At 39.8% G+C, this 23,918-nt stretch overlaps 1 protein-coding gene across 4 annotated transcripts; it reads left to right on the top strand.

The window, feature by feature from the left end:
- Positions 1-8,365: 8,365 nt before the first annotated feature.
- LOC115951395 (L-2-hydroxyglutarate dehydrogenase, mitochondrial) lies at positions 8,366-13,609 on the top strand. 4 transcript variants are annotated; one of them, XM_031068614.1, is made up of 5 exons: positions 8,366-8,822; positions 10,090-10,371; positions 10,564-11,000; positions 11,993-12,152; positions 13,323-13,609. In XM_031068614.1, the coding sequence occupies exons 1-5, from the start codon at positions 8,499-8,501 to the stop codon at positions 13,434-13,436; spliced, it is 1,317 nt and encodes a 438-aa protein (XP_030924474.1). In that variant the 5' UTR covers positions 8,366-8,498; the 3' UTR covers positions 13,437-13,609. The 4 variants fall into 4 exon arrangements, with proteins under 4 accessions (XP_030924474.1, XP_030924475.1, XP_030924476.1 ...); XM_031068615.1 differs by lacking the exon at positions 13,323-13,609 and adding an exon at positions 11,085-11,191 and having other exon boundaries at positions 11,993-12,135; XM_031068616.1 differs by lacking the exon at positions 13,323-13,609 and adding an exon at positions 11,642-11,733 and having other exon boundaries at positions 11,993-12,084.
- The last annotated feature ends 10,309 nt before the right edge of the window (positions 13,610-23,918 follow it).

A 23,918-nucleotide genomic window follows, 5' to 3' on the forward strand; every position in this document is an offset into this window, starting at 1 on the left:
CTTGGGACTGTTTGTGGGGTATCTGAAATTATTTGTGGGGTGAATCCTGGGCCATATGTAAAAGGGCATTACACACTCTTCCCCCTTTTTTTTTGACTCAGGTATCCTTCCTTAAATTTATCCAAACTTGTTTTTTTTTTTTTCTTTATAGTATGAAAAACTTAAATGTTGAAGAAATAGGAATTTCATTAAAACATAGTCATTTTCAAGGAACAAAGAAAAAGTCTTTTGGTGCAGTATTGACCACAAAGTGTCAATCTATCACATGTTCCTGAACAAAATTAGCTTAGACTAGAATTCATGATAAAAGCTGAAAAAGACAAAAATAAAAGGAACTTAGCAGATAGTGAAACTGGTGAAAGGACCCTGAGGTACCGGGACCCCTTTGTCCTTATGCATAATATTGCTTCAGCCACTTCCCGTTTATGGGCTCTGTCAGGACTGTTCCATCTTCTTTGGCAAGGTAATAATACCCACTTTCATGAGCTGTATTGATGATGTAAGGTCCTTCCCATTTCGGGGTGAACTTGGAAGGCCCTGGCAGGTTCCTCCTCACATGCTCCGCCATCCTTAGCACTAATTGCCCTTTACTGAACACTCTTGGGCGTACTGCTTGTGCATATGCTCTGGTCATTCTTTGCTGGTATCTCTGGCTTCTTTTCTTAGCCAGTTCTCTTTCTTCTTTTACTCCTTCCAGATCTGCTAGCCTCTTTTCATTGCTTGTGTCCTCACTTTCTCCCTGGTTTTCTTCTAGAACTACCCTTGGTGTAGGAATGACTAACTCCACAGGGCTGATGGCTTCTGTTCCATAAACCAGGGAGAATGGGGAGAATCCTGTGGCTGTCTTTACAGAGCTTCTACATGCCCAAAGCACATCTGCCAGATGGTCACTCCATTTTCCTCCATACTCATGTTTCATTTTCTTAAGGATCTTTAATATTACCCTATTAGTGGCTTCAGCTTGGCCGTTTCCTTGTGGGTAGTATGGGGTAGACCTTCCATGCTTGATGTGGTATGTTTCAGTTAATCCCTTCATATCTCTATTTATGAATGGGGTTCCATTGTCGCTGATCAATCTTCTGGGGATCCCGAACCTTGTAATGATGTGGTTTCGAATAAAATTTGCCACAGCTGCTCCAGTAGCTTTTTTCAAAGGGATGGCCTCTACCCATTTTGTAAAGTACTCCGTGGCTGCCAGGATCCATATATAACCATTGGATGGAGGATTTATGGGCCCTATAAGATCGAGCCCCCAAGTATGAAAAGGCCATGGCGTCGTCATATCCTGTAGGACATTTGGGTGAGTGTGAATTGCATCTCCTAGGACTTGGCAAGCATGACATGTTTTGACCAGCTCCTCAGAGTCTCTTTTCATCGTTGGCCAGTAATATCCCAACAACAATAACTGCTTATACAGTCTTCTCTTTCCTGGGTGACTTCCACAGTCTCCAGAGTGCACCTCTCTGACTACTTCTCTAGCTTCCTTTGGTCCCAGGCACCTGAGGGGATCTCCATGATATCCCTTTTTGAATAAAATGTCGTTCTGCAAGAAATACCTGCACGCTAGTTTCTTGAGCTTGTGGGCCAGTTCCCTGTCGGTTGGCAGGATCCCCCGAGCCAGGTATCCTATGAAAGGAACCTGCCAGTCTTCTGCAATGAACACCACGTAGCTTTCTTCTTTATCAATTGCCAAACGACATTCCTGGCATTTCCCCTGTATGATTGCTGCTTCCTTGTCCATATCTGGCCAGTAATATCCCCTGCGTTGCATCCTTCTGTATAGGTTGACTTTTTCTGTGACTCCACATGCTTGGGCGTGTAATTCTTCTAGTTTCGCCTTTCCTTCCTTCTCGGTGATACATCTGGACAATATTCCTCCTGGCAGTCTCTTATATAACTCTCCTTCTATCTGAGTGTAATCCATTAGTTCTTTGATGTTCCCTCTGGGGCTTGCCTCTTTCATCTTTTCTTTGATTTCGTCCCTCCAGTCCCACTGTTTGGATTCCCCAGGGTACATCCCTTGGAGGATCCTTACAATAGAACGTTCCTACTTTCCTATTTTTATCAGCGTATCCCTCCCATTAAATGGTATTTGGGATCCCAGGGTGGCGAGAGCATCTGCAAACTTGTTCTCACTTCTTTGAGTGTATTCTACGCTGAAGGTTTGAAATTCCATCTCCAGCCTTTGTGCCCAAGTCCTGTAGGCTGCCAGGCTTTGTTCTCGTAGTGCAAAGTCACCTTTCACTTGGGAGATTACAAGATTAGAATCTCCCAACACTCTCATATGTTTCACTCCTATGCTGAGTGCTATAGTCAACCCGGTTAAAGCCTCATATTCAGCTGCGTTATTGGAGCATGAGAAACCAAGCTTGAAGGACAGGGGCATGATATCCCCATTTTCGCAGCTTAGTACAATTCCTACCCCATTTGAAGTTGCTGTAGCTGATCCGTCAAACCTCATGGTCCATTTCTTCCCTGGGATCTCCATCACTGCTACCTCGCAGGGGATTTCTTCACTCAGCGGGCCTTCTTCCTTTCTTGGGAATTGAGCAAGCAAATCTACTATGGCCTGGCTCTTGACAGCCTTGGGAGTTTTTATGCCTATATCATATTGTGAGAGCAACACTAGCCATTGTGCTATCCTTCCCATGAGAAGGGGCTGGTGCAGGAGTGCTTTTATGGGGTGGGATTTAGTTACCAAGAGGATTTGGTGAGCTGAGAAGTACCTCTTCAACCTTTGGGATGCATAAATGATCACTAGGCAAGCTTTCTCTATTCTGGGGTACCTGGTCTCGGTATCCTTGAGTGTTCTGCTTACATAATATATGGGCTGCTCATTTCCTTGGTCATCTTCTTGTGCCAGCAAAGCTCCTATTGCCTGGGAGTTTGATGCTAGGTATAGCAACAGAGGTCGCCCACGTACTGGTGCCTGGAGGGTGGGCAAATGATTCATAATGCCCTGAATTCTTTGAAAAGCTTCCTACTGCTCCGTTCCCCAGGTAAATTCATTTCCCTTTTTTAATAGCTTGGATAGGCCTGCTGTAGCTGAGGCTAAACCAGGCACAAACCTCCTGATGTAGGAGACTCTTCCTAGGAAGCTTTTGAGTTCCCTAACAGTAGTTGGCCTTCTCATCGTGGCAATAGCCGTGGCCTTGGCTGGGTCCACGCTTATGCCTTTGTGATGTACTAGGAACCCGAGGAACTTTTCAGCAGACACTCCAAAGGCGCACTTCATGGGGTTCATACGTAACTTGTATTTCCTGCATCTTTCAAAGACTTGCTCAAGTACTTGGAAATGTCCTGTTCTGGTTTTTGACTTGACTACAATATCGTCTACATAATCTTCCATTTCCTCATGCATCATGTCATGGAAAATGGCTGTCATGGTTCGTTGATACGTAGCCTCCGCATTTTTGAGGCCAAAGGGCATTACAGTGTAGTAAAAGTTCCCAATTGGAGTTCTGAATGCCGTCTTCTCTGCATCTTTGGCTGCCATGCGGATCTGGTTGTATCCACTGTACCCATCCATAAATGAGAACATCGAGTTTCCAGCGGCTGAATCTACAAGGAGGTCTATATTGGGCAAGGGGAACTCATCTTTAGGACATGCCTTGTTCAGGTTGCGAAAGTCTACACAGCAACGGATTTGACCATTTTTCTTCTTCACAGGTACAATGTTGGAAAGCCATTTTGGATGTTTGATGGGTTTGATAAAACCAGCTGTTAGTAATTTCCTGACCTCTTGGACTATTTGAGCTTCTATCTCAGTGTGGAAGACCCTAGCTGGTTGGACTACTGGCCTCATCCCCGGGTCCACATTAAGAGAATGGACTACCAACTCTGGGTCTAGACCAGGCATCTCATCATAGGTCCATGCAAACACATCTCTGTATTTTTGAAGTAAGGTTACCAGTTGCTCTCTTTCTTGAGCCACCAGTTGACTGCTAATGAAGACAGGTTTTCGGGATCCTGGTTCTGTTCCCAAGTCTACTTCCTTTAATTCTTCCTCAGGCTGGATCTGAGCCTCCTTAACTGGTTCTTCTGGGATTTCTTCTTGGGCCATCATGCAGCTTGGTGGTCCGGGACCTTCCTGCACAATGCATTCAGGTCCCGCGCACCTTCACAAACGATAAATCAGCCTTCCCCCAGGTTCCCGCACCACCACACATTCTCGGGATCCTGAAGAGCTGAGCTCCCTCTTCTGTCTCTTTCTTTCTAGAAGGTTTCTCAGGTCACGGGTGCCCCTTCCTCCTTCTTCTTCTTCTAGGACTGGTGCCCCCGGGGTCCCCGGGGCGGGGTTCTCATCATCTGGCTCCAATTCATCATAAAACATTGTTTCTGTGAAGTTCACTTCTCCCTGGCTGAAAGGATTATGATTGGCAGGGATCCTTATGGGCCTCCCATTCAGTCCCCCTTTAATGCATTGATGGAACGTGGATGAAATAAGGCGATGTTTATGAAGCCACGGGCGTCCCAACAACACGTGATAAGAAACTTCTGCATTAATTACATGAAACCTTGTCAGAGCTACTATCGGCCCCACCCTTAAGGCTAGCTGCACGTATCCTTCTGTTGACTCTACTGATCCTCCAAATCCTGTTATCTCCATGGGAGTCCCCAGGATCCTTCTGTCAACTAACCCAACAGCTTCCAGGGTACTTAAGGCTATGAGGTTGAGTGATGCCCCTGTATCCACCAGTGCTCTTCTGACTTGAACGTCGTTTATGGTGGCCATTAGATAAAGGGGTCTACGGTGGTCTGGGTGCTCAATCTCCATATCTTCATCAGTGAAGGTTATTGCATTGGTCGTTTCCAGGAAAGCTCGACTAGCATGTGACTCAGCTGTAAAGCATTCCATCCCTGAATCTGCTGCTATGCTCATGAGAGACTCTGTGGCCACCCTCCTTGCTTCTGGTCCGAATCCTAATTGATTGAATAGTGACCTGAACTTGGGATTCTTCTGGAGGGTCCTGACTGTGCTCGGGTGGAAGGATCCTTCAGATTCTCCTGCTTCTGCCGGGTTCCCGTGTATTACTACTGCTACCACCCCTTTTCCTTTGTGGTTAGGCAAGGGGTTTCTCTGCACTTCCGGCTCCTTCTGGGTGAGCTCCAGGGTTCCTTCTCTCAACTTTTTGTGGAAGAGTCTGCGAAGGGTCCAGCAATCCTTGGTGGAGTGCTTGACATAATTATGGATTCTGCAAAATAAAGGGTTCTTCCTTTCTTCTTCTGTTGGTGGCCTGGACACTGTGAATGGCCTGACCACCCCGTCTCCAATCCACTTGTCTAGGACATGGCTTAACTCCTCAGCTGTACATGGGATCACTGGTGGTTCCTCAAACACCTTCCCATCTGGTCTCTTCCTTTTCTCTCCTGCTGATGCTGTCATAGCTTGGGATGCGGGCAGCCTTTTTGTTCTCATGGTCTGCGCTGTCCTTCTAGTTCTCTATAGCAGGTCAGCAAATTGTGTGATACATAAATTTTCAAGGTTGAGTCTGTAATCAAAAAGCATGTTGGCTATACAGGTCTCCACGAGCTCCTTTTCTTCATGGTCTCCATAGCAGTCTAGGGACACGTCTTCGAATCTTTTAATGAACTGAACAGGGTCTTCTCCGGGTCTCTGCCTCACCATTTGCAGGTTCTGGAAAGTGATTTTGTCTTCACCTGGGTAATATTTGGCGCAGAATTTTTCCATCATCTCATCCCAGGTCTTGATGGACCCGGGTCTCAGCGTGGTGTACCAAGTGTATGCCCTATCCACTAAGGATTTGGCGAATTCCCTTAGACATAATTCTTTGTCTCCTGCATAGGGGCCCATAGTGTGGACAAACCTACTCACATGTTCCACTGCACTTCCATTCCTTCCATCGAAAGGATGGAACTTTGGAGGTTCGTACCCCTTAGTGTATGGTTTGCCAAGAAATTCTGGAGGGAACGGGGGATCCCGAGAGAATTGCTTGGGGATCCCTGAGAGTTTTTCCCTTTCTTGCTCCAGGAGGGCATTGACGTCTACCAGCGTCAAGTACTGAGGGTTGGCCCTTCCTCCCACTGCTGACCCTCCTTCTGGATGTGCCCCATCCTGGTGACCAGTAGGGGGAATATTGTCTCTGACCTCCTGTGTCCTGCCTTCTTTGAGAAGACGAACTTCTTACTCCAGATCCTTTAACATTGCTGTCATTCTGGCCATTAGGTCTGGTTCCTGCCTCGCGTGTCTTTGTTCTGACACCACCTCCTGTTCTACCAAGGGTATCCCACCTCCTTACCTGGAGACTTCCTCGTTTTCTCCTACAGGCTCAGAGGCCGTAGGTGGCACATTAGTTCCCTTGCTGTTTCTTTGTCTTGGAGGCATTCTCTGTGAAGGGTTGTTTCTTCCTTCTTCTTTGCTCAGTCCCCAGTGGAGTCGCCAAAATGTGAGAGTGCCCTTTTTTTTAGGATACTCAGGCCCAAGGATCCCTGGCCCAAATAAAAAGAGGGATTTGGTGGACCGGGCCTTGACTCACCGCAGCTAACGAGCTGTTTAAGAATCAAGTAGGTACAGAGAATACTCCTGACAATAAAAAAAATGACAAACAAAGATATCGTAGAATGCCCAAAAATGTTAGCAACGTAAATTCAGAACAAAGACAGGATTAGCAAAACGATAAAGAAAAGGTGCTGTGGGGATCCTGGGAGTTATGAGGCAGTATTTCATTAACAAGTTATCTGTTTGATTACAGAAAGCTCACTAGGACGTGATACAAGGTCCAATCAAGCTCAAAAATTGCAGTCTTGAATGGCTATTTCAACCTTCAAAACTTGCAAAGTTTGATTCCTGTTGAATCCGAGTATGTGCAATAGTGGCCTTTACAGGATATCGAGAAGAAGTATTTCGTTCTTCCCTTAGTATTTTTCTTTCTAGATGGATTTTTCTGATGGTTCTTCCTAGAGAGTTTCTTCTTTTTTTTTGTGTGTTTCTTTTCCTTTTTCTTGCTGCCTTCTTCACGACCCGTCCCCTCCTTTTATAATGGAGTTTTTCTGGGTGTCCCGGGTTCCCCTGTTTTGTTCTTTTGCAAACAGAGCATGTTCTGTCTCTGTCGCCTCGGTAAGTCCCTTTGCCCTTTTTTTCTCACTCTTTCCTTCTCTTGGTTCTGATTCCTTCGAAAGCTTCTGGTTGGCCATCCTCTTTGGGACGTGCTGAGGTATGCCCTTCTCGGTATCCTCATTTCTGGCGTATTCCTTTCTTTTCTATTTGGGCGGAATCCTGTTCTGCCATTTTTGAAAGTCATTCGTTGCCATTCTTTCTTCCCTGTCCTGGTTTCCCGAGGCCCTTTTGCTGTCTGTGCCATGAAAGGTCGCTTGCGTTTCTTGTTCTTTTCTTTTCCTGTCTTCTTTCTACCGATCTGTCCCAGTCTTCTCTTTTTTCTTTTTTTATTTGTGCTTGAAGGGATTTGAGGATCCTTGTTTCTTTATATTTTGCCGTGGTCTCTTTTTGGGATGATTCTTCCTTTTCTGGGCTTCAGGATCCTCTGGGCCTTCCTTTTGCCTCCCATGGGTCATCCATGCCTATTACTTTTGGGCTTAGCCTGAGATTTTCCTTTTGGGCTTGACTTGTTCTTTTGTTTTTGGGCTTATTTCATTATGAGCTATTTTAGACCTCAACAGTGTGTAAAATATTTTCAGGTGAAATGTGAAAATATTTTCAAGTGTTTGGCTTGCATGTAAAATTTTGGCCGGAATTATTTATATAATTCGGCAACCACCCCACAAAACCCAATGACCACCATAAAAAAATTAAAAAAAAAAAAAAACAAAAACAAAAACAAAAAGCCTTATGCCAACCACTCATCCATGCCAATCTAAACCCAACCAACCACCTAGCCAAAACCCAGCCACCATCAGCCCCAACCAAAACCCAAATTGGACACAACCACCATCGCCAACCACCGATTGGTGTTGATCAGTTCATAAAAGAAGGAAAGAGGTTGGATCGATTGGAGTAAAGAAGTAATTTCAATAGTGAGTTAAATTAGAACTAATGAAAACTTATTAAACTTACTAAGATTTGGTGTGAAATTATTCTAAAACCCTTCATGGTTTTATTCATTTTGGTTCTCCCTCATCTTCGTATTAGATGTCTTTTATGAGTCATGCTAGTAACACAGCTTGTTGCATAATTTGTGCAAAAATTTGCTCATGTAGCAAATTGTGAGCGTAGAGGTTGAGAGGCCATCTTTCTTTTTTCTATTTTTTTTTTTATTTTAAAAAAGTGTAATTTAACAGGCCGGCTTGTCCTGCAACTTCTTGTCTGTTTATATTGCTTAAAAAAAAAAAAAAAAAAAATGCTCTATCCAAAAAAAACGCATATGGTTCCTTATTTTTTTTTTTTTTTTTTTTTTTTTGAAGAGCATATGTTTCCTTATTAATGGTGGAAATAGTCAATGACAGTATTATTATAATAGTAGAATAATAACTCTTTAATCTTGTTCCTGGTGGAGAAGAGAAGAGAAGAGGAAGTGTAGAAAATGATGAAGTACGCGTTTGAATGTCTGCTGAGAAAGAGAAACTCAAAGGGCATTCTCCCATCATCATCATCATCAAGAAGATGCATCGTACAGAAGAAGAATCTGTGCAGCAGCAGCCAAACCGCAAGGACAGTCCCAAGAGAGAGGGTGGAGTGTGTGGTGATAGGGGCAGGTGTAGTGGGATTAGCAGTGGCCAGAGAGGTCGCTCTGAGAGGCAGACAAGTACTCGTACTCGATTCCGCTCCCACTTTTGGAACCGCCACTAGCTCCCGCAACAGCGAAGTCATACACGCCGGTATCTACTACCCTCCCAATTCTCTCAAGGTCTCTCCTCTCCTCTCTTCTCTTTACTTGCTCTTATCATAACATCAAACTTTTTCATGTATAAAACTTTTTCATATTCACCCTTTTTTTTAATTGCAATTGGGAGAAATGTTGTGAGAAAGTTGTGTCTGCATTACTGTTATATAATTCATTAACTGATATAATTTTTTCCATGGTATCTAGACAACTGTGGCCAAGTGTTAATGTGTAATTCTATAGACAATGTTTTTTCACAACAAATTTCACAATGGTTGAGTTTGGCCTTTTTCTTTTTTCTTTTTTTATTGATTCTCATATTGACACCGTCGACACAATTTTTTTATTCACCAATAACAACTTACCACATTGACAATTGTGATGTTGTGAAATATTTTGTGACTCTAGACTAATTGTCAAATAAGGGTGAGATCGTGAGCTCAATAGAGATTATACGTAAAATTTACTCTTAAAAACTCAAGCTACTCGTGCTCAACCTGAGATAGCTTGACAAATGGCTCACTTGAAATCACTCAAATGATAACTTGAGCAGCCTGATTGTTGTATCATTTATGGTCCTACACTTTTGTAACTCTACAAGTGAGAGGCAATGGTCAGACACCAAATCAACCAATCAGACAGAGAAAGACCCTTATTCAAGTACTTTATCAAAGTCATATATGAAGGTTAACTGGTCACATTGCCTAGCTTTCTTACATAGGAATGTAGATTATGTACATGTTGTTGAATCCTTTTAAAGTAGATATACAGGAGTTGCAACAATGGAATGTTATATAACCTATCATATCATTCACCTTTTAATATCTTGACTTCTCATGTGTAGGGATGATAAATGTGCAGTAACCTCCCACTAGTTGTTGCTCTCTCCATCTGTTTTGTTTTGTTTATCTTTTAAACGCAACCTTTTATGTATACATCATGTAATGCTTTCGCCTTCAAGACTTCAAATTAAATGTCAACATTTCCCAATCTAATAGACATCATCTAACCATGTAATTGATTGGAAATCTGTAACTATTTCCTTGAGAAATAGTTCAGTAGTTTTTAAATTTATCCCTACCGTGGTTTGGATGCCATTTTTGTAAATTTCAACGCTTTTCACCCAAAGGGAGAAAGGAAGAAGACTATGTGGCTCAGTAGTTAGCATGGTAACTCTATGTCCAACTAGTAAGATTTGATGTGTTTGAATCCACTAAATTCATTCCAGGCACTGCATAAATAGAATTTTTTTGCACTGAATCTAGAAGCTAACTTAAACCAAAATTTTCAGGCAATTCTTTGTGTGAGAGGAAGAGAAATGCTGTACAAGTACTGCTCTGAACACAACATTCCTCATAAACAAATTGGCAAACTCATAGTTGCTACTGGAGCTTCAGAGATTCCAAAGTTGGATGATTTAATGAATCGTGGAATTCAAAATGGGGTTGATGGCTTAAGGAAGATAGAGGCTTCTGAAGCCAAGAGAATGGAACCTGAACTGCAATGTGTGAAAGCTTTACTGTCACCTGCTTCTGGGATTGTTGATACTCATTCCCTAATGCTATCTCTAGTGGTATGCATTTTTACTTTTATTAGTTTCTAAATTGAGTAATTTGAACTAATTACTATATATATATATATATATATGTATGTATATATGTATTACATTTTTTTGGAAAGCTATTATTTATTTTATCAATCAAACTGTCTCTATTTAGAATTATTTCCATATATTGACAGGGATATTACCCACATGTGGGTCCAGGGGGAAGCTGAAAGTCATAGAACAACGTTCTCCTACAATACTACTGTCATTGGTGCCCATCTTGAAGGAAATAGAATCTACCTCCATGTTTCTGAAACAAAACACCTTGAGAACTGGAATGTGAGGAATCTATTGCTCCCGGAGCTAGTACTTATTCCTGAGCTTGTGGTGAATTCTACAGGCTTGAGTGCCACTGCCCTTGCAAATAGATTTGAAGGTCTAAATAGTGGAGTTGTTCCTTCTGGATATTATGCACGTGGTTGCTATTTCACATTATCTAATACTAGAATCCGCCCTTTCAATCATTTGATATACCCAATACCAGAAGATGGTGGTCTTGGAGTGCATGTTACTCTTGATTTGGATGGCCAAGTCAGGTTTGGCCCAGATGTTGAGTGGATTGAAGGAATAGACGATATTTCAAGCTTCCTGAACAGGTATTCTTTCTATATTCTTTTGTTCTCTTTTGTTCTCAGTCTACTTCATGCATTTCCTCAATTGAATGATATAGTTCTGGCTAGAAATGGAAGAAAGAGAGAAGAGTGCTTCAGTTATACTTTCAACTTAAAAGCAGTCACTGCCCTCATTCAACAACATGCTTCACATTGTACAGGAGAGAAAATTCCCGGTAGATCTTTACTTTTGGCTTCCTATGTGGAAGCATCATATCAGATTCTTGAATATTTTATGTATGTTGCCTTTTCATATGTTCAATAAGTTTTCCTGTATGGTGTATGGAGTGCATGTCTGATGTGGAATTACCTTAATATATTCTGAATCTTTACCTATCAAAAAAAGACATTCTGCATCTTTAGAAGGTGTGTGATATTCATGTAATCACCAAAGTGTTCATGTCTGTGGTTGCAATTATAGAATTATTGTCAGGGTATTTTGTGTATGTAATCACACGCTGGTTAATGTTCATGCCAGCAATTTATTTGGGATAAGGACTTTTGTCATTCGTGCAATAAAATAGAATAATTCCATAAAATAAACTGAAGTTAAGATACTAATAACCTAATAATAAAAGTACCACTGACACTTATTCTTAAACCAAAATTTTTTTTATATGTCCTAGGGCCCATAGCTTTAGCCTTAGACTTCCACAGTGGATAAGTCTTCTCTATCCAACTACGTGCTGTGGCATCAAATGGTGAAGATGTGCTTCAGGTGATGATGTATTTAATAGACTTCACATTGCTATGTAAGAAAATTTAGATATTTCATTTTTATGTGTTGTCCAAATGCATCTTAAATTAGTTTGGCAATCATTTTTGTGCATCTTTTGTCCATGACAAAAGAAAATCATTTAGTGGTTCTGGTTACTTTCTGAAATGTTGGATTTTTTTTTTTTTTTGTCCTTCACTTTCTTAAATGTTCATGTTCTTTTTTGGTATGCTTGCATAAATAAATTATGTTTTGATACCAGGTTTGACTATTCTGTATGCGTTAATCGTTCCAAGCGATTCTACCCAGAGATAAGAAAGTACTACCCAAATCTGAAAGATGGATCTCTAGAACCAGGATATGCAGGGATTCGTCCTAAACTTTCAGGACCCCGGCAGTCTCCTGTTGATTTTCTAATACAGGTTATTTCATCTACACCCATTTTTATGTCAACTTATATTGTTGATATACAATTAGGTATTCTGTTTTTGATTAGTCAATTTAAAACAAGCTGTAAATGCTGATTGTCACTCAACCATGCCAATTTGTGCCCAAAATGTATTGGCTGCAGTAACATGTTATATGCTGTTGCTGCGTTTTTAGTTCAAAGAGGCCCCCTTCAAAAGCTTGGATTACTCTCTTAAAACTGGAAGTTTGTGGTTTGGAAGCTGTAGGATTGGGGTATCATGTGCACTGAAAAATCAGAGTTAGATGCATATAACATTTTTATGAAATGACATAATGCATAAAAGTGCTTTTCGATTTCTTATGAACAAAATAGGTTGTCCTTTATACATGATAAAAGGATTCCCATATTTCATATTCTCTTATCCAATCATCTTGATATGGCGAGGTGACATGCCTCTGAAGTTCATTTTCCCAGATATATTTGCCATAGTTAGAAATAGGAGGGCATTGGTTATAGGGTTGGTCAGGGATTTGAAAATGAATCAATGGAAGTGTTTTTCTGCATCCTTCTCATTAAAAATGTAATGAAGGATAAGAGGACTTGAGCATCAACTAAAAATAAAAATCTTGAGGTCGAGTCCTACTTTAAGGCTTTGAGGAATTCCAGGATAATGCTTTGTGGCTATTCTTATGTGGTTGTGGATTATCTGGAATGAGCACATAATAATAGAGCATTCAAGAGTGAGGAGAATCCCTTTTACATTATGTTGGTTTTTGTTGGATCATTTTTTTCATTTGGTTTTTGGCTCCCCTATCTTTTTTGAGGTTTTCCTTTCCTTTTTCTTTAACTGTTCGTAACTGACTTCTTGTTCAAGATTTGTATAATTGGGGAGTGTAGTAAGGCTGCCAATTCTATTCAATAAAAGTCTATAGACTCAAACTACAAACCCCAACCCCCCCCCAACTCCCCCATCCCCTTCCCAGATATTTTCCATAACATTTAGAATTTTAAGAATGCAGTAAAATTGCTTCCTTAATTGATGCAAAACTCTAGGTTTTTTTTTTTTTTTTTTTTGGCTAAATGTGGCTAGTTCAATTATCATGTAGTATAATTCTTTATATTTTATGGTACCTTTTTTTTTTTTTTTTTTAAATTTGTCCTAATTGCAATTTTATTTGTGCAGGGTGAAGATGCTCATGGGGTACCCAGTCTTGTTAACCTTTTCGGAATTGAGTCACCTGGTTTAACCTCAAGCTTGGCAATTGCAGAACATGTAGCTGCTAGGTACTTGAAATAATGCAAAACGTAAGCTTCTAGTTTCTTGATTAGATAGAAAACCATTCTGTAATTTATATTTGAAGTTTGAACCATCTTACTAAGCTGATGAAATCTTCAAAATAGTCTGTATCAAAATGTATCACATTGTCCAATTGGACGAAGGATATCTATTAGTGATGATCCTTGGTGTTAGAATTGAATAGGTTCATAGCTCTAGATGAAAAACATGACTTTACAAGGTGAACTATATTGAAGAATGAGTGAACTTAAGAATTGGCACCATAGTGGAGGGTTGGGCCTACAGCCCAAATAGAATACAAACTGCCTGAAGACCATGATCAAGAGTAATGGCTGAGCAGTCGACCAAAGACCAAGGACCATGGCCCAATAGTTGACGACGGGCACAGAAGCCAAGAGGCCTAGCAGCTGTGTGGTCTACCAACCAAATATAGAGGAACAAAATGTCAATAGTCACCCACCTCAGGATGACATAGCCACAGACTGACCTATGAATCCCCCCCCCCCCCCCCCCTTCTTTCTGGTTGATTAATCACTGTGGTTATCATCAAATAAAGTGTCCATTGACCCATTTCACATAAGAATTTATTAAAGGGACCATCATCTGGTAGGTATATTGGCTAGTTTTAGGGTTATTTTCCACAAAAACATCTTCCTTCCCCATGTTCTTTAAATATCCTTTTAATTCACTAAATAAATAAGGTAAGCAAGCTGATACTCTCTTATTCTTTTATTTTTTAACAGATAAATTCAACTCTCTTTAATATATGTGTGTGTGTATATATATATATATATATGTAGGGGGCATGAGCTAAGATGTGCCCAGTCAATATGGGCTTGGGCTAAGATCTTGGTCCCAATACAATTAATTTATAGAGATGAGTTTGCAGGCTGACACTTGGGCTTCTTTGGTTAGTAGTTTGTTGAATAAAATGAATAGAATGAGTCCAAGATTTGCTTAACAGGAATGAAGTTCAAGTAATAGATAGATTTCTTATTAATCTTTCTCCTCGGGTTGGCCAAGGATCACTTTTACACTTGAGAAAAATTTACGATTTCTATTCTAAGTCTTTTCCAACTTTTTCGCCAACCCCCATTCATGTAGGATCTTCCCCCTTTTATAGTCATTTGATTTTTATCCCAACCGTCCACTTGGAGGGCTACTAATTTTCTCTTAGATACTTGTCTCATCCTTGCTTGGCTGGTAGTGGTAGAGTAGGATACAGACTGTGTGGACACTATTCAGAGCTCATTCTACCATTAATGTGGTAGGTTGAGTTGTTGCAGTGTATTTAATGTAAAGGTGATGGTTGCTTTATTTGGGAGTTTCCTCTCTCTCTTGCCTGCACGTCACTATGGCCCTCTTCGGTTTCCAATCTTTCAGCTTTGGTAGCTTCCTCCACGCCTCCTACGGGATACCCTTAATGAAGCCTCCTCGGGCGGGCCGTACTCCTCAGGATCTTTGATTCGTCGGGCATGTCAAGTATCTTAGCTAGGCCAAGCCTAATTTGATGACTAATTGGGCTCGGTCATTCTTCGAACTAATTCTGGCAAGGGTGCCTCTCTTTGCCCCCCCCCCCCCCCCCCCCACTATATATATATGTTATGATGGACTCATTTTCTAATTAGGTTAATCTAATAATAATTAGTCTCTCTAAATTATCAAAATAATTATTTATTCATGAGAAAATAAATAATATATTTTAATAATTTAGAAATCCCTGATTGTTCGATAGAATTACCCCATATTGCATGTCTAATAATTGTTTTCCATTCGAACCAATCTGAATAATGATTTTAATTGTAGAAGATAGTTGAACTAATTTAATAAGTTCATAAAAAAAAAATTCATATATCTAATTAACTCAATAATATAATTTCAATTATTATTTAGTTATTAATTATTAGCACGATTTGTGAAGGATAAAAAATTTTAGTCATCCAGGTTGCTATATATAAGAAAAAAAAAAATCAACTAATCAAGTAGCTCATGAACAAGTTCAACCGTTCAAGCTTGTTTGACAATAAAATGAACTAAGCTTGAACATGATATTTAGTTTAGTAATAAGCTCGAGTTCGACTAATAATCAAAATCCAATTAAATAAAACATCTTAGACATTTAATACTTGATTTTGTTTAACTCATTTGTGGCCCTAATTTTTTGGGGTTTTGGCATGAATGCAAATCATGGACCTTTTTTTTTTAATTTTTTTTTATTTTTTATAAAAAGTTTCAACATATGGCATCTGCTTATGATGATAGCTCTTTGTCATCAAACTAAGACACCAATCAATTTTTGATGTAAGCGGAGATTGACCATTAAATCTCTTATTTAACCATTAAAAACTTCACCAGTTGAGCTAATTGAAACCCACGCAAATCATGGACTCTGAGTAATGCTACAATTGCAAATTATTTTATAACATTTTTACAAATTATTGATATAACCAATTTCTTATTGGTTTTCACCTATACCTATCATTAACATCATTTTTCAATTTACCAATAACAACTTATTACATTAACAGTTTGTAAATTTTTTTTATAAAAATGTTTGTATCTCTAACATTACTCATGAACTTTTACACATGCCAAAAAAAAAAAAAAAAAAAAAAAAAAAAAAAAAAAAAAAAGAAGAAGGAAAAATAGAAATCAAAGAAAACAAACTCACCAATGATGAAATGGAAAGAATGTGAGTGTTTGGCTGAGGCAACTAAAGGTTAGTAAAGGTGCTTCTCATAGTGTGTGTAGCTTCCTTGGTGGTGTGAAGAGAAGTGAAATTAATAAGAAAAGAGTTGAGAAATACGAGAGGCCATTAACGTTAGGGGAAAGGGGGAAAGCTATCGGAGTGTTAGATGTCTTTTTTTAAAAAAATAAATGAGGACAATTTTGTCAATATAGGGTTTTTTTTTTTTTTTCATAACGTTTAGAACAAAAAGAGTTTTATCTTAAAAAAATTTCAAATTTGAGCTTTTGTTAAAAAGATCCTTTTCATAAAATTATCAATCCTAACCATCTCTAACCGTCTCTTCAAATATTTTCACTTGCATACGTTCTCATATACACTTTTCAATAAACTCTCTATCGTGGGCGAAACTTAGGTACAGTACCTTACCTTAGGTTCCCCTCTTAAATTTTAGCCACCTATCTAATTAAACACCTAACCTAAACGGCATTAAAACATATATCTCTCTCCGTATTCTTTCTTTTCTTTTCTTTTCTTTTTTTGTTTTTTCCTCCATTCCCCTGAACTTGTGAGAAAACATCATGCTTTGATGTTAATTTGCTCTCTTCTTTTCAAAAGCTCTTATCATCATCAAAAGCCATTAAAAAGTTCTCGTCTTTTCTCTCTCATGGCCAATACAATTTGATCTACAAATCAAAATTTTAGGCATGTTCAGGAGGGCATTCCTACACACCTCCTCCTTAAGACCTTCCTCAATCTATAGTTAGAAATTGAGCAAGTCGACGAAACCAAAGCTCCACGACTACCAAATTGACCTCAAGAAGTGTGGGCCCATGGTCTTCGATCAAATTTGGATTGTTGGTCTCAACAATCATGCTGTTGGCAAACATGTTTGTGAATTGTGATAAAGGATTTGGGGGTGGATATGACAAATTTTTACAATCAATATAAGAGCATAGAGAGGAAGAACAAAAGGCCCAATTTCTTATTTTGGGATTGAGTCGACGGTTTTTGAAATGAGTTTTGAGTTTGGACCTAAAAGAAAAAAAAAATCTAAAAGAGAAATAGAAGCAACATTTGTTGTGTGTTTGAAAATAGACAAGGGGCTAAAATTTAAGGTATTGTACCTAACTTTTGCCCATTTATTATTTATCTATCATTATTTAATTTTTACTTCTTCACTTTTTTTTTATTATCATCCAACACCAAAACTCTTTGTATTCAACAACACCTATATCTTAAAACACAAATTTTATCATCCAAAAACTTCCAAATCTTAAAGCACATATTTTATCATTCAACAATACCCAAATCAAACACCCAGCACCGATCATTCTCTTCCCTATTGATCTCAAATTTGCTCAAACTATCCATCATTAGACTTGTTAGTGGCTGGGTTTTGTGTTGGATTTAATCGAATGGTGCTGGGTTTTGTGGTGGCTTTCATCAGGTGGTAGACAATGCCGATGTTGATTGGAAGATGGCTGGATGAGAAGAGGAGAGAGACGTTGAGAGTGAGAGTGGTAGAGATAATTAAGAAGAGATAGGGAGATACATTGAGGGTGAGACTAAGAGAGATGATGAAGAAGAGAGAGGGAGAGTTGGGTCCATACGTGAGATAGAAAAAAAAAATTGATGAGATTGAATATTTTATTCTATTAAATTTGTTTAGAGAATTTACAATACTCTTCGCACTAAGAGAGTAACTATAGCAACTCTAAATTGATTTATTTTTCCACATTTTGGAGAGATTGTTTGAGTTGATTTTTGTGAGTTTCCTCTCCATTTTGGAGAGGAAAATGGTTTTAAAGAACATGTTGGAGATGCTCTTTAGATTTCTTGTTTAAAGAACCATTTGCTCCAAAAGCACTTTAAAGCGGAGCAAGATACAGACTTTTAAAACCAACTAACTTCATCTCATATTGTTGAATCGATTTAGAAAATATACTTTCTAGGAAAACACAATATGTTGTCTATTAGTTAAAAATTTTCAAGTTTTCAAAACAACACTCATTGATTAAAACTCTTTTGAAAGAATGGTATTGTTTTTTTTAAAATAAATTGACAGGTAAGTTAGGAAATTTATATATTGATTTTTCAAACTATATTTTAGGACATCCAAAATATAATAGAATGTCACAGTTTAGGATAGAGGGAATAAAAACATATGAGAAAAAAAAGAAAAAAAAGGAGTTTATAAGTTTTTTAGGGCCAAAAGAAAATTTCGGAAACATTTTTTTTTTAACCTTTAACAAGTCTATATATATATATATATATATATATATATATATTGTAAGGACACGATTTGTAACGACCCGTAACAGTGTTGGGTTCGCACGTAAAAAGGCCCAAACAATATCACTTATAAAGCGTGGGTTTGAAAGGTTAGGCCCTACTCACCAGACGGTGGGTTTTCGTGGTGTTCATACATGGTTAAGACATTTTCGCCCTAGGAGTCTTTCTCCTGGAGGCGGGCTGGGAGACTCTGGTTTTTGGCCATTTTTCCCAGCCCCCTTCCCCGAATTACTCATCTTTCCTTTTATACTAGTCTGTCTTCCTTATCCAACGTCCACGTGTGGGGTTCGATTTTCCAAGACTGATACTTGTCCCATCAGCCCATACCCAGAGTGGTTGGGGGTGGTTGTAAAAGCTGGAGAGTATGGCTCTGTCAGGTGCAGAGTATTGAATGGCAGTAAGGACAGCTTTCCCTGATCGTTTATACTTTCCAGCGTATCCTTCTTCGTTGACCTAGATATTTTAGATTTTTTCCAAGCGGCTCTTATACCATTTTTGCCCTTTCTTTCAGTGAGATCTCAGACATGCCAAGGACTGAATCGTCCTCGGCTGTGTCCCAAAACTACTTTGTACTTGTATTATAGAGCCTGAGCTATAACCTTCCTCGGCTCGGGTCTTGGGCCCCAATGAATAAATAGGTCAGGGCCACAGATTATCGGGCCCTACAATAGCCCCTCAAAATCCTACTGTCTGACCTCTTGGTCGGAAAGGAGGGTTTTGGTAATGCCAAGTCTTTATTGCGGCTCGTTTAACTCTGCCCTTCATTAATATTGATACCTCTTCATCTACCCAGGAATCATACCGGGCTACGAGACATTCCTTCTGAATTTATTCACAATGCGTTCCTGTCGTTTCGTTATCCAAAACGCGCCTTTAATGATTTCCCTTTACGAGACCATTTAAATTCGACGGTAATTGACGGTGCGGGGAAGTGGAACGGGCATTTTATTGTTTCCAGATTTTCTTAGAAATCTGAACAGATTAAATACCTTCCATTTTGCCCTTCATATAAGAAGAAAGGCGTGAGGTTATTTCTTTCATATAGAGACCCTTTTAATCCTTCTGAAACCAGAAACCCTTAGCCACCTCCAAAGTTTACTTTATCTGCTAGTCACACCTTAAATTGTGATACGTTCAAGATAGGAGTGAGTAATGAAGGAACTATACCCTTCTTAAAAATACCATGTTCTTATGAAGCTAAAAATGGCTCGGTCAGGGCAGGGATGACAGAGACTCAAGATATTTCTCACCCTCCTTTCAGCCAAAATCCGAAACAGAGGCTCGTCGCGTCAAACTTTCGGCGCGACTGAGCTGGGGCCACCCATTATCAATACCAGCTGCTATCTCATGAGCATAGCTAACATGGCACCAGCGTGTTAGGAGTCAGGACTAACGCAGGGACTAAGTGCCCCTGCTTCTTCCTCTCTTCGTTCACTGGTGCCTCCTTTTGTCTATCGTTCTTCTTCTTTTCACCACCAGATCCATCCTGGTACTTTTCCTTCTTTCTTTTCTTCTCCTCCTTCTTTCTCTTCTTCTCCTCCTTCTTTCTCTAAAGAAGGTCCTCCTCTCAATATGAGCGCTACTGGGGCAGAGTTTGGAAGGATTTCGGAGACGAGTTTAAAAAGACATTTGACTGTTTATTTGCCTTATTGTTGTTGTTTGTTTGTTTTTTTTTTTTTATTGTTTTTGTAATCCACCTTCTGTATAGGCTTGTTTAAGCCCTTCTTTGTACGTTGTAATACCTCTTTATATTAATAAAAGTCGTTATTACTTTATTTCACATGTTCTATCTCTTTATTTCTGAAATGGTTACGCCGTGAATAGACATACTATCTTGTGAATTCTTTATATTTTTACACTTTGAACGATGCCTAGGACCGAAATCCTAGTTAATAAAAAGATCTTACTCTGTGTTTATTGAAAATATCCGACTTAATAATACTGAATCGAACAAATGATACTTAGGGCTGAAACCCATATTAAGAAGAAAAAGAAAGGATATTATGATGAGCTTATTGGGGCGGTCTGGCAAAATACCGCCGACCTGAGAGCATAATACTTAAGGCCGAAATCCCTTATCAAGAAAAAAGGCGCTATTATGAACTTACGAGTGCTGTTCAGCACAATAATACTGACTTGAACAAATGACACTTAAGGTCAAAACTCTTGCTAAGGAAAAGATATTATCATGAATTTAATAGAGTTGTTTGGCACAATAATGCCGACCTGAGAAAACAACACTTACCCCAAAATAGCCGAGATGACGACTGAATGCTCGGTGCGGTGTAGGAGGTAATCATCCGAAAACATATAACCCAAAAATGAACAGCCCCTACAGGTTGCCGAGTAATAAGGCGTTTCACCATCTTCCTAATAACTTTCGTAGCTTTAACCCCTTCTGGTACTTGACCCGAGGATTGAGCAACTTAGAATTCTTTTTAAGCAGCTGATCTTTCCATAGGCTTGAGTCCGAGGACCATGCAATACCTTGATTCTGTCCAAAACTTGATAGATATTTAAGTAGTTGGTTTCCCCATAGGTTTGAGTCCGAGGACCATGCAATATCTTGGTTCTGTTCAAAACTTGATAGATATTTAAGTAGTTGGTTTCCCCATAGATTTGAGTCCGAGGACCATGCAATACCTTGACTCTGTCCAAAACTTGATAGATATTTAAGTAGTTGGTTTCCCCATAGGTTTGAGTCCGAGGACCATGCAATACATTGGTTCTGTCCAAAACTTGATAGATACTTAAGTAATTGGTTTCCCCATAGGTTTGAGTCCGAGGAGCATACAATACCTTGGTTCTGTCCAAAACTTGATAGATATTTAAGTAGTTGGTTTCCCCATAGGTTTGAGTCCGAGGACCATGCAATACCTTGGTTCTGTCCAAAACTTGATAGATATTTAAGTAGTTGGTTTCCCCATAGGTTTGAGTCCGAGGACCATGCAATATCTTGGTTCTGTTCAAAACTTGATAGATATTTAAGTAGTTGGTTTCCCCATAGATTTGAGTGCGAGGACCATGCAATACCTTGGCTCTGTCCAAAACTTGATAGATATTTAAGTAGTTGGTTTCCCCATAGGTTTGAGTTCGAGGACCATGCAATACATTGGTTCTGTCCAAAACTCAGTTTTGATAAGTAGTTGGGGGAATTAACCCCTCAGCTATGGCATGAGACCTTGGTTTTTAGGGGAATTAACTCCTCGCCCGAGCCCCTAGAACCATCTGTGCGGCTGACGTTACGAAGCGCAGCCCCTAGTAAAGAAACATAACCCTTAGTAGAACTTTACACTAAAATACTACAACCGGCTGTTAGAAATGACAAGGGAACTGTCTCGACCTACCGCCTATGCCAACACACAAGCCTTCCCCACAGACGGCGCCAATTGTAAGGACACGATTTGTAACGACCCGTAATAGTGTTGGGTTCACACGTAAAAAGGCCCAAACAATATCACTTATAGAGAGTGGGTTTGAAAGGCTAAGCCCCAGTCACCAGACGGTGGGTTTTCGTGGTGTTCATACATGGTTAAGACATTTTCGCCCTAGGAGTCTTTCTCCTAGACGCGGGCTAGGAGGCTCTGGTTTTTGGCCAGTTTTCCCAGCCCCCTTCCCCGGATTACTCATCTTTCCTTTTATACTAACCTGTCTTCCTTATCCAACGTCCACGTGTGGGGTTCAATTTTCCAAGACTGATACTTGTCCCATCAGCCAATATCCAGAGTGGTTGGGGGTGGTTGTAAAAGTTGGAGAGTATGGCTCTGTCAGGTGCAGAGTATTGAATGGCAGTAAGGACAGTTTTCCCTGATCGTTTATACTTTCCAGCGTATCCTTCTCCATTGACCTAGATATTTTAGATTTTTTCCAAGCGGCTCCTATACCGTTTTTGTCCTTTCTTCCAGTGAAATCTCGGACATGCCGATGACTGAATCGTCCTTGGCTGTGTCCCAAAACTATTTTGTACTTGTATTACAGAGCCTGGGCTATAACCTTCCTCAGCTCGGGCCTTGGGCCCCAATGAATAAATAGGTCAGGGCCACAGATTATCGGGGCCTACAATAGCCCCTCAAAATCCTACTGTCCGACCTCTTGGTCGGAAAGGAGGGTTTTGGTAATGCCAAGCCTTTATTGCAGCTCGTTTAACTCTGCCCTTCATTAATATTGTTACCTCTTCATCTACCCAGGAATCGTACCGGGCTACGAGACATTCCTTCTGAATTTATTCACAATGCATTCCTGTCGTTTCGTTATCCAAAACGCGCCTTTAATGATTTCCCTTTACGAGACCATTTAAATTCGACGGTAATTGACGGTGCGGGGAAGTGGAACGGGCATTTTATTGTTTCCAGATTTTCTTGTAAATCTGGACAGATTAAATACCTTCCATTTTGCCCTTCATATAAGAAGAAAGGCGTGAGGTTATTTCTTTCATATAGAGACCCTTTTAATCCTTCTGAAACCAGAAACCCTTAGCCACCTCCAGAGTTTACTTTATCTGCTAGTTACACCTTAAATTGTGATACGTTCAAGATAGGAGTGAGTAATGAAGGAACCATACCCTTCTTAAAAATACCATGTTCTTATGAAGCTAAAAATGGCTCGGTCAGGGTAGGGATGGCAGAGACTCAAGATATTTCTCACCCTTCTTTCAGCCAAAATCCGAAGCAGGGGCTCGTCGCGTAAAACTTTCGGCGCGACTGAGCTGGGGTCACCCATTATCAGTACCAGCCACTCTCTCATGAGCATAGCTAACATGGCACCAGCGTGTTAGGAGTCAGGACTGACGCAGGGACTAAGTGCCCCTGCTTCTTCCTCTCTTCATTTGCTGGTGCCTCCTTTTGTCTCTCTTTCTTCTTCTTTCTCTTCTTCTCCTCCTTCTTTCTCTTCTTCTCCTCTTTCTTTCTCTAAAGAAGGTCCTCCTCTCAATATGAGCGCTATTGGGGCAGAGTTTGGAAGGACTTCGGAAACGAGTTTAAAAAGACATCTGACTGTTTATTTGTCTTATTGTTGTTGTTTGTTTGTTTTTTTTTTATTATTTTTTTTGTAATCCACCTTATGTATAGGCTTGTTTAAGCCCTTCTTTGTACGTTGTAATACCTATTTATATTAATAAAAGTCGTTATTGCTTTATTTCACATGTTCTATCTCTTTATTTCTGAAATGGTTACGCCGTGAATAGACATACTATCTTGTGAATTCTTTTTATTTTTACACTTTGACCAATACCTAGAACCGAAATCCTAGTTAATAAAAAGATCTTACTCTGTGTTTATTGAAAATAGCTGACTTAATAATACTGAATCGAACAAATGATACTTAGGGCTGAAACCCATATTAAGAAGAAAAAGAAAGGATATTATGATGAGCTTATTGGGGCGGTCTGGCACAATACCGCCGACCTGAGAGCACAATACTTAAGGCCGAAATCCCTTATCAAGGAAAAATGCGCTATTATGAACTTACGAGTGCTGTTCAGCACAATAATACTGACTTGAACA

Source organism: Quercus lobata, chromosome 7, assembly GCF_001633185.2.
Source record: "Quercus lobata isolate SW786 chromosome 7, ValleyOak3.0 Primary Assembly, whole genome shotgun sequence".
In the NCBI taxonomy this organism is placed as follows: Eukaryota; Viridiplantae; Streptophyta; class Magnoliopsida; order Fagales; family Fagaceae; genus Quercus; species Quercus lobata.

Bases quoted from the DNA above. Each gene is read 5' to 3' on its own strand.
- LOC115951395 (XM_031068614.1), top strand. From the start codon at position 8,499: ATGATGAAGTACGCGTTTGAATGTCTGCTGAGAAAGAGAAACTCAAAG. The intron at 11,001-11,992 runs GTATTCTTTCTA...TTTTGATACCAG, and splicing joins ATTTCAAGCTTCCTGAACAG to GTTTGACTATTCTGTATGCG. The intron at 12,153-13,322 runs GTTATTTCATCT...TTATTTGTGCAG, and splicing joins CTGTTGATTTTCTAATACAG to GGTGAAGATGCTCATGGGGT.